The sequence below is a fragment of the Sylvia atricapilla genome, chromosome 12, assembly GCF_009819655.1.
Source record: "Sylvia atricapilla isolate bSylAtr1 chromosome 12, bSylAtr1.pri, whole genome shotgun sequence".
Lineage (NCBI taxonomy): Eukaryota > Metazoa > Chordata > Aves > Passeriformes > Sylviidae > Sylvia > Sylvia atricapilla.
In genome coordinates this window covers 19,006,428-19,017,821 of record NC_089151.1, presented here as the reverse complement: position 1 = coordinate 19,017,821, position 11,394 = coordinate 19,006,428, and the positions used below count along the sequence as shown (strand labels likewise).

At 44.2% G+C, this 11,394-nt stretch overlaps 1 protein-coding gene across 1 annotated transcript in view; it reads left to right on the top strand.

Moving 5' to 3' along the window:
- The first annotated feature begins 3,901 nt into the window (after positions 1–3,901).
- Positions 3,902–11,394, top strand: part of RHPN2 (rhophilin Rho GTPase binding protein 2) — a 31,036-nt gene continuing 23,543 nt past the window's right edge. Inside the window, exon 1 of the mRNA XM_066327962.1 lies at positions 3,902–4,081. Within this exon, the coding sequence (XP_066184059.1) occupies positions 4,013–4,081 (69 nt within the window). The 5' untranslated portion in view covers positions 3,902–4,012. The remainder of the gene's footprint in view (positions 4,082–11,394) is intronic.

The window sequence follows — 11,394 nt, the reverse complement described above, 5'->3', positions numbered from 1 at the left end:
AAACTGGGAATATTTCCTAGCTGCCAAAGACAACACTATTGATGGGATTTCTTATATTCACATATTTTTTCATATGATGCGGGAGGAGAAAAAGGAGAGGTCTAACAGAAGGAATGGAGTGATACAAACATGAGAAACATATACATATATATCATATATATATGTCTGGGGTAAGAGTGTTCAGATTCTGGTCCCAATTCTTGTCACTTTTACCTTTACTATTGTGGGACAAAACATGGGACAGCTCAAGGTCTGCCATTATGTGCCAGTTTCCAGCATGGTCATTGTCTAGTTCACCTGGCTGCTTTATCTGTGAAAATGCATTAAGCCAGTTAGCACCTAGTTCTGCAAAACTAAGAGATGATGCAGAGATAAGAAACATTGCTTTCAGATACAACACTGCATGCAGAACTGTTTTGCCAATTGACAGAGCAACTTAAAGGACACAGACACCAATGGAGAGAATGGTCTTATTTTACTGTGAATAGTAAGGCAACACAAAAGTTAAATTATACATTTAATAAAACAAGAAGCTTACAGCTTGGCTTTAACAACAAGCAAAAATAAGCAAGTAATGAGCCTAATCATTACTATACAAGAAAGAGAATAATAATTGAGAAAGATACATCACCAAGTGCCTAAATACTTTACCATCATCCAGAGTCCACAATTGCAATTGCTGGCGAGCCCCATTTCACAGAGAGGTCCTGGAGAACTCTTCCTGTCAATTGGGAAAATCCTACACGGTGCATCCACCCACAGGTGAGGTTTCTGAATTCGTCCTGAAAGGGATTCCAGTTTTGTAGGTCCAAATCAACTAGTCAAAGTGACTTGGTTATATTTTTAGCACAGAAGCACCTGAATCTGATGGCACACTGGGCCAGATTCCAGCCCTTGGCTGGGTGGGTTTTCCTTAAACCATCATACCAACAAACCTTAAGTAATGTCAGCTGGGAAAGTTTCTTAAAAGGATCCATTTCTTGCAGATAACTACACAAGATTACAGGAAAGTTTCTAAAGCAGCTTGTTTGGTGTTAAACGGTCTTTTAATTAATAACAATAAATTATTGTTATTATTATTAATAATAATAATCTATTTGTCACTACATAATACTGATGGTGTTAGTCACAGTGCCTAGGATTGTGAGACAGCCCTGCTGCTCAGGCCTCAGCACATGAAGAACATATTGATATTCTTTAGATGCAAATTCTTAAGCATTTGATGCTTTCTTACACACCAGTGTGTCTGGTGTACTAGATCACAGAATTCACTTTCTTCTAATATGAAAAATAAATGTGAAGCAAACATCTGCATCTATACAAGCCATTTTCTGAATGCATTAATCTGTATTTCTAGCCTATATTCTCAATCTTTACAATGCAGCAGCCAAGCCTTCTGATTCAGGCGGTAATCATGAGAAAATTTGTGGTATGAACCCAACTCTAGGAATTCTAATAGCAACCAAAAAACTACTAGAGACAAGATGATGAGAAGGGCAGGGGCATGGCTTTTTTGAGCATAAATCAGGTTTTGGAATGCTATAAGCTGCAATTTACATTCCAGGGTCAGAGAGCACTCCTGCTCAGTCATTATACAGCTGAGCACTACTGAGACTATACAATCAATATGTGCCTTTTGCTAAAAAAGCATGTTCATGTTCACTGTATGCACACAAAACCTATGGTGACTGAGTTAAGAAACACTCTCTCAGTCCTAACACAATCCTGATGAAGTCCCCTTTATTTGAGGCAGGGGAAGGCACAGTCTGATCTGGCAGTAGTGAGTGCTGGGTGATACACCCCAGACACTAACAATGGGGAGGAAGCATGCTGTCTTGGATTCCTGGTTTTACTGTAGAAACTTACTGGATGTGCTGACTTTGCTTTATTCAAAGAAACCATCAGCAATGAAGAAACACTGCATTTTGTCACCAGCGTATGTTAGAAAGTGTCTTTGGTATTGCATCATGCAGAAATTTCTGGAAACTTGTATTTTACACATAACTATGGTAATGATCATTGTTGTTAACTGAGCCTTTGGCCCGACTACAGGCTCTTAGGACTTTATTTGGAGTAATAGCTGTAGCCTTTTAATGAGATCCGTTTTCAATAAAGCCAGTGACAACAGCACAAACTCAAAAGAGGGTTACATTAATGGTTGTTTTAATTGGCAGATTGTATCAGCACTGCCTATGCTGGCAAATTATTCATTTATCTTGCATTAGAGTTTTATACTGATTTACAAGATTTACATTTTAAACTCCTTTTTTTCAGGTAAGTACCTTTTCTAATAGCATAACATTTAAAGCATTTTTACACACTCAAATCAGAAATGGAAGCAAGTTTCCTACTTACACCTATTGATATTTAACACATATTCTGATAAGTTCATCCAGTATCTTTAGAATTATTGGGGGAAAAATAGTGAGGTGAGAGTGAGCAAAATAACAACGAACAAAATTCTGCTGCTTTCAGGGCAGCAAATCTTTGGATCCCAATTTCTGAGTTGCTGACTCTAGTATTCTTCCTTAAAAACACGCAGTAGACACACAGTTACCCAGCCTGCCCTGTGGAACCCTTCGGAGACCTCAGTACTTTCAAAGAACTGTTTCCATTAAGGATATAATTCCAAGGATATTTTTCCCTTTGATAAAAAATGTTCTCTCTTCAAATAACTTTTGCCTAACACAACTACGCCGTAATTCAAAGAAAGCTAAAAGAAGAGAAATAAGGCCGGGGGATGCGGGGAGGAAGGTACGTTCGGTAATACCGATAGAAGTATTGCATCTTTCAATGCGAAATGTGCCGCAAGCTCTGTAGGCTAGGCACGGCTAGGAATAGGAACCAATATTGGCCAATTCCTCAGCCAAGTGTGCGATAACATTTGTGAAGCTAGTTAGGCAACAGAGCGTGTCAGACAGGGGGTCTCTGCAGCACGAACACCGGCAGCTCTCCGCAATGCCGAGGTTGGTCCCACAGCAGTTTCCTTCCCTTCCATCCCGCTGCCCTGTGTGGGGGCCCGGGCTGGAGCGGCTGCAGGTCCCCGGGCTCCGGGACTCCGCCAGGCTCCTGCCTTTACACATACCAGGGTGCGGGCGGCCGGCCCCCCGAGGGCCCAGGGAGACGGTCCTGGAACCCTGCGGCAGGTCGATAGGCGCCCCAGAGCCGCAGCGCCAAGCGGCCGTGCGGGCCCGGGGACCAGCGCGGTGATCGGCACTGCCGGCGGCACCCGCGGGGCTGGGAGCAGCCCTCTGGGAGCATCGAGCCCGCTCTGGCTCCCGCAGGGAGCCTCGTCTCCCCATGCGGTCCCGGGGAGCGCTGGCGGCGGCCCCACGGTGCCGGGAGTGGCGGCTCCGGGTGATCGCCCGCAGGGGCCGTCAGGAGCCGGGCTCGGCGGCGCGGGAGGCCGCGGGGAAGCGCCGGGGGGCGAGCGGCACCTTCGGGGCGGCCAGCCAGAGTCCGGCACGGCCCCGCGGAGAGCGGCCGAGGGCCGACAAGGAGCGAGTTGAGCCGCCGCCGCACCGCGGGGCAGCGGGCTGCGCTCTCAGCCAGCCACAGCCACCGCCACGGCCACGGTCAGCGCCACGGTCAGCGCCACGGTCACCGCCACCGCCACGGCCACCGCCACAGTCACCGCCACGGCCACCGCCACGGCCACGGCCACCGCCACGGCCACAGCCACCGCCACAGCCACGGCCACGGCCACCGCCACGGCACGGCCACCGTCACAGCCACCGCCACGGCCACCGCCCGTCTCCGCACGAGAGGCACTCGGCCGCCCCGCCAGCGCTGCCGCGGGAAAGCGCCCGGGGGTCGCCGCAGGGCCCTCGGCAGGACCGCGGGGCGGCGGGGGAGCAGCGCCGTGGGGCGGGGCAGCTCCTCCCCGCCACCAGCGGAGGTGGGGCCGGGCGGTGCCGTGGGGCAGCGGTGGCATTTCCGCAGGGTCGTGGCTTCGCGGGGATCAGCTCGTCTCTAGCCGTGGCGGACGGACGGCTGGCTAGCCCGCCCGAAGATGACAGACGCCCTGCCGCCCCGCGGCTGCCAGGCGGCGGAGCCGGCGGGGGACGGCTACTTTCGGAAGGTGAGGACCTTGGTGGCCAGCCCGGGGCGGGTGGGTTGCGTGTACCCTGGGCTGTGTGCCCCTGGCAGCGCCTCCCGAGGCCGGTTCGGGGCTGGGGGTCTCCTCTCCGTCGCTCACGGTCTGCTTTCTGCCGTCCTGTGGCAGCCCACGGGGGTGGGGAGCAGCTGGGGAGCGAGATGCGGACCGGCCCCGGCTGGGCACGGCTGCCGGGACTGCCCGGCGCGGCTCCGCGGGGACCCTGGGGCCCTCCCTGCTCCGGAGCCGGCGGCACCCCGAGGGACAGCAGCCCCTGAAACTTCTCAAAATGTGTCAAATTGCACTTGTCGGCCTTCTTTTTGCTGTCTTATTTTCCCCCCCCTGCTCTCTTCCCCGTTTGCTACTCACTGCGTCTCCTCGCGCGCTCTCTAGTAAATTGCCTTGTGTACCTGTAAGAAAGTTTACTGGAGTAAGGTAACGAAGTTAATAGATTCGTTAGGAAGTTCCTAATGAACATCTGCCCTAATTACTTTTCAGACTGACTGGGCGGCTTATGCCATAAGCTGCGCCTGAGTTCTTTCTGCACAACAGTAATTATAGTTAAGTATTGCCTGTAATGCAGCCCCGTGGGGTCCTGTGAACTTCACTGCAGGTAAAGGGCAGTAAGTGCCGCTCTCGGAGACCTTCGATTCGGCCTTCCCTTGCTGTTCTTAAGTTCCCAGCACCTGTGACTTCTGACCATAGGTTTCGGGGTGTAGGTACACGGGGGTTTCGGTGTAGATTCCGGATCCAAGACCGTGAACTGGCTATAGTCTATGGAGGATGTAAAAAAACCCTGCATACATCAGGTTGTTGCTGCTTGCCTTTGCGCAAAAATAGCCCCATTTCACACTTCAGCAGCCACCTGGATTATCTGCTAGGGAGGCACATATGCTTCGCTTTGTTGCCCTCTTTACAGGCTGTTTGATTTTTTTGTCACAGTATTTATCAAATATATAAGCCTGCAGGAGCTCAAACAACAACATTGCCATTTAGCAGAGGAACTGTTTCTAGCTGAGAAGAGCCAAGCTTTATCTGTGCCAGCCAAGCTGCAAGGAATCACTATCACCTTGTAAATAACTAGACAGACTGAAACGAAACTTGGACTAAATCTTGTCTGGCTTCCTTATTTGAGTAATCCTACTATAATATTTGGTGAGTAAATCACTTTTTTCTTCAGCAGGACTTTTAGTCTTTAGCACTCTTTCCCAATCATACAATGTGGCCAAGTTGTAATTACTTCGTTTTTATAGCTATGTTTTCTACACTGTAGCAAGCTCATGCCTTGAGGCGTGTTAGTAAAAAAGTTGATTTTCACAAACTTAAGTTAAATAAATCAGCTCTTCCACCTATTTGTTTTTACTGATAAGGGCAATCTGAAGTTTAGTAGCCAAGTTGCATCTCAGGTCATAAGAGTAGTAGATCTTCTACACTCAGACTTGCTAAATGATTGAGTCTATTTTAAATTATTGTTGTTGTATGTTACAGTTAAGGTCACCGAAACAGTATTAGATAAGTGTAAAGCCTATTGGACAGGAATGAAGTTTTTCTCATATATGAAAATACTGTAAGATCAATATAATACTTACTCATGAGCATCTTTCCTATTACTCACTGCTTTAAGACATAAGTAATGAAAAAGTGGGAATCTGATAAAATCTCAGTGAGCCACATGCTGCAGTGAAACATTCTTCCCTCTGTTCCCTCAGATCCTGGGGAAAGGTTCAGCCAGCTCATGAGTGTCTTTAATAAAGTTATGAACTTCAGATCGGGCTGGGTGCTCAAAGCCTTTGGCTCCTAAAAGTAAGCAGGAAAATAGTATACCTTATGTATGTTATATGTTAGTTGAATGGTCTCAAAAGTCAGAGCTTTAATTCTTACTTAGAAGTTCGAGGTGAAGGGGGAGGAAAAACAAAACACCAAAAAAATGCACCAAAACAATCCGACTCCTGGAATCTGTAACAGATACAAGCTGTGAACCCAAGAAGATACTTTAAATGTGGTATCTACATGTCCCTGTGAATGGTATACTTGGTGATTTCATGTGACTGAAGTTACAGCTTTTGATGGGTGTCCTCTGAGTTACCTTGGTATTGTTTTCTCCTTCCTTTCTAAATCACACTGTTTGTTTTCCTGAAAAGATTTGAGGGTTGTTTTGCCACTTTTGTTGGTGCAGAATCACATCAGTTTCCAAGGATAGTCCTTGGAAAATTTGGAAAGTGTTTTTAGGTCAGAAGATACTTACTTAATTGACTTTTTAAAATTCTGTAAGCTCTGTAGAAAGGTGAAAACACTTGCTTTGTATCAGTCCTGCTCAAACATGGCTTCCAAGCACTACTTACACAGTGAGATTGCCTCCTATACTTTCTAAGAATATTTGCACAATGAAATTTTATAATTGAGAAAAATTGAGACATTAGTACAGTATCCAATTGTTTTAGACTCCAGATAATTTCTTTTGATGAGTGGATTACTATGGGAAGTGTGCTCGAAGTCTCTCTTGCTCTTTTGTGTATTACACTTTTTGAAGTTTTTAATACAGCATACCAGAAAGCAGCCCTCAGTATCCCCAAGATGCAGTATGTAAAACAACTTACTTCATTTTTATTTAGTGCCTTTTTTTAATGTAGGGAGGGGGCCCTGTAAAAGTATGACTGGCCAGAAATGGGGAAACAGATGCACAGTCATGTTTCCTGCTTTGGCTTCTGTTGTCACACTAAAAAGTGACTCTACCATGTGAGTCTGTGATGTGATGGGTGCCAGCAACTGAAGTCCACTTGCACTCTTTCTCAGATTTACCCTCCCCATTCCCTTCCAGTGATGTCAGAGCTGCTCTGGATGGACCCTTCCCACTTTCCCTGTCTTTTTCCATTATCTCCATTCTCCCCATGGCAAAGAATCATCATTTATATATGCAAAATTAAAGTTTTCTTCAATTCTGTAAGATACTTCGAGCTGGTTCAATGCTAGTGTGTCTTTTGTTGGTATTTTTTCTTTTTTAATGATCTGATTTTAATTTAATTTACCTGTACAGCCACACAGGGTATGTATAACTCTATCACTGTCACCCCTATTCAGTTCCTCTTATACCACCCCTCCAAAACAGCCCTCTTCAGCTCTTTGATGAGCTGCAACCAAACTTGTGAGAAGAATTTTATTCTTAAAAGCAAAACATACAACAACAAAAAATATCCTTGCCGATGTCCTGAAGATGGTTTGCCAAAATGGAAGAAGCACCTTACTTTCCATCAATAAGAGGATGGAGCTCCTGCCTGTAACTTTTTAATTTCTGAGAAGATAATGTACCAGGAACTGGTTCTGCTGCTGTTCTGTTTATCTTGGCGTAGTTCAGTGTACATTGCCAGGGCACACTGTACCTGTTCTCCTAGATGATGTGAATACTCATGGACCATGAGCCTCATATCTTGACCTATTCTCTACAGAATTTCACATTCTTTCACTGTTACTGATAGCAACCTGGGGATCAACAATGCGTATCCCACACATCCATCCAGATTCTGCCCCCAGTCTTTCTTCTCTATGAGAATAATGACACAACTAATGATAAGGGCAAAGAATATCTTGTTTTAAAAGTAGTGCAAAGCATTTAGACAGGAAGTATTTTTCAACAGACCAATAGTAATTAAAGCAGGTCTGTTGTTCATGTGCTGCTTTGCTTACATGAGATGCTTCTCTCAACCATGTCTTTTACACCTGCCATGGTTCTGTGACTTGCTTGGCTTCTCAAATATCTTCCTGGGGTTTTTTAGTTACCTTTGAATTCTTATGAGAGAAACAGCTTCCTTTTTCAAGCTGTTCCCCCCCTTTATTTTTTAGCACACCACCCCACTTAACTGGTAAGCTTTTGCAAAATAACTATCCCTGAGACACATGAACATAAGGAACTCAGGATATTTATGATATAGTATTCATCCAGTCACAGGATCCACTGCTTATGTGACCACCTATTACTAGAGCTATGCCTGCCTTATTTTTGTTTGTTTGTTTGGGGCTGTTTTTTGGTTTTGTTGTTTAGTTTTTTGATGGGTAGGAGCAGAATAAGGAAGAGATACCTAGCAAGTTCTTTCTACTCTATTTTCCCCACCTTGTCGTACTGCTCTGTAACACCTTACACTGGCCATAACTTTTCAGATTTCTCTCACCAGTCAGAAAGTTGCAATAAATGGTAAGAAAAAGCTATAGTTACTTTTGCAAGGTTAACATTTCTGCAGCTCTCTAGGTATTGGCTGGCTCAACATGAAGCATCCCAGCTTTAATTTGGTTGTTCTGGATAGCAGTCCACTGTGCTACACAGAGGCAGAGCAATAGGACAGCTAGCTTAATAAATCATTAGATTCTGATTAGTTGAACAAAGATGCATAATTCTTTTCCCTCTCTTAAAGCTTTGCTTCCATCTGTGAGGCTAGATGTTTATCATATAGACCAAGCTGATTCAGAAGGAATGACTATATTAATCCCCTGTGTCAGGGAAGAAGGCTAAAAGCAGAAGCAAGCAGCTCCATAAGTGAAGCACCAGACTGAAGATGATAGGTATGATAACTAGCTCATGAATCAGCACTTCCCTAATTAACTCTGTGTGCTTCCCCTCTTTTTGGGCTTTTTTCTGCAGGGCTTCCCCCCACCTGTTGTTAATGTATCAGTTTACCAACCTGCCACACCTGTCCTTCCACTGGGGTTTAGCTCATGGAGTTCTTTCTAAGTCATTAGTAGCCAGGCAACCATCAACATTAGCATTGACACAGGAATATTTATTTGGCTATTTGTTCTCTTTCCACTTGTCTGGCAGGACAGAAACAACATAGCAATGATTCATAACCTTTGTCATCCGAAATCCACTTATTATATACAAATTCCCAAAACCTAAACCAGAAAGTAGGCCTTCATGTGAAACTGAGAGTCATCTGAAGTGTGGTTAGTCAAGAGACAGATGTCTCTGGTGAAATATGAATGTTAATTTTGCTTAATGAGTACTGTGACAAGATGGAGTTCATGTAGGTAACACATATTTGGAGTCTAATACAGTAATTAGTTATTTAGCTTTATATTGATCTTTGGGCCAGGCACTTAGATGTGTAAAATACTTTGTTCATGGCACAAGTAGACCAGGCTCTGGAAGACCAGATCTTCCCCACCTCTTCATTGAAACAAAAAACAACAACAACAAAACTCTCAGATAAAACTTGTGCTTCTGAAAGATCTGCAGTATATAGCTGCGTTTTCAAAACTGAACTAGTGGTAGTTCCCAAAAGAAATCCAAAAAGAAACATTATTATAGTACTGCAAGAAGGTAAGAAAATAACAATTTAGCAGGACTTGGGATCAGTTCTAGAAATACTGGTGTGAAATATGCCGTTTGCTACAATTGCTATTAGAACTGAAGAAGTTGTGTTATTTAAACATACATGTTTAAATACCTGGAGGATATGGCCATTTGTGTACACTGTTGGGCTTGACAAGCAGCACAGGCTGCCCTGGCTGGAAAGGACTGTTTTCCTTTAAGTAAGGAGGCACACCCAGTTTCAACTCTGTGTCACCTTCAGACAGTGTGGCTCATCTTAAAAGTTCAAAGCACTACTTTGTAAATCATATTTATGTTAATTTCAAATACTTTTTGCCATTACTCATTGTATGGCAAACAGTCATGATTTTTGCCTTCATCATGACTGGACTTATGATGTGAACCATGTAGAAATGTTGTTTGGGAAAGGGATCATCTACCTGGAGGAAGACAAAACTAAGCACTTGCTTGGACCTCATAAATAACTTTTTAGTATGCAGAATTTGTGCTTTACACAAGGGGGTATCTTTCACAGACTGTATTTCTTAGGGGTTTTTTTTCAGATTTTGGTTGTTTTTGCTGTCCTCTATGCAGACTTCTACCCATCAGTTTTATGGCATCTTAATTACAATAAAGAGTCTGAGCCTACAAATGAACACAAATTAGCTGAGTGTCCTCATCCCCTGTGCAGATGTAAAACACATTTTCCAAAGAGTAAAATATTAACTCCTTATAGGCTTTGTGAAGCTAATGGGAGCTGTATGCTTGCAACAGGTGAGCATATCCTGAAAACAGACTCCTCTATCTGTAAGAAGCCTCTTACCAAAATTGTCACACTTGCAGGCACACTGGAGGTTATACAGATACCTTGATCTGTCAGTGCTTTGTCCTGTTAGGGCCCAGGGCTGGTTTTCCTTCCCACAGAGAATAGTGCCTGGGGATCTGAAATGCAGGGAAATATCTCTTATGCTTTTTCTCTCTGCAGAGTTTCAGATCACTGCAGTTTTTTACTCATTGTTCAGTGGGAGCTTGATCAAAAGTTCATTAAAATGAAGAGATCACTTCTACGAACTTTATGGGCTTGAGAATCAGGCAGTTGATCTTCCTGAAAAATTTCCCAGAAGTGGAGCTGTAAAGAAGTTATTTGAATGATGTCATCAAACATGTCTGGCACACAGAAAGGGCCAGGGAGTTCTAGGAGAAGGCTGCAGCTTTACAGAAAAACATGAAGGGCAGGGCAAGGATACATTTTAGAAGGATGCTTGAACTAAGTGGTGAAGAAAGAAATTGGCAGGAAATACCTTTGCATAAATATGGAAATAACAGGTGTAAGGTGATAATTAAATACTCAAAATGAATGCAAGAGCAAGAGGAAATAATTGGTGAGGTCCAAATGAAAAATGGCTTGGATAGAATGGAGGGAGATAAAGCTTTGAATACAAGTGGTAGAAAAGACAATGCAAGACAAAATGAAGGAAAAGCAAAGTGGGGAAGAACAGCTGCGTCTCAGAAAAAGAGCCAGACTAAGAGCAGAAAGCAGCTTGTGGCTACAGGACTGTGTTAGACACAAAAATGTGCCTTGCTTCTGTCTTTGTGTATAATTATGTGTAGAGGAGCATAAAGGATTTTGGTAGTTAAAGGACTGCTTCTAATCTGAGGTGAATGAATGAGTTTGCTGCATGTGTGTATTCCCTCCAGTAAAAAATTCACCTTCTATGTGTGTCATGGTTTGACACTGGCCAAACACCAGGAACCCACCATGGTAATTTGGTCACCCTGTCTTGCTCTCAGCTGGGCACAGGAGAGGGGAAAAAAACAAGGAAAAGCTTGTGAGTTGAGATGAGGACGGGGACAAAACACTCTAAGTGTTCAAATTTAAAGGTATAAAGTAAATTTATTATTAACAGAGTCAGAGGAGGATACTGAGAAGTAAAATAAGCCTTTAAAACAGCTTTTTTGCCTGCAGCCTGTCCCTCCTTCCCACCGACAGTGCAGGGTG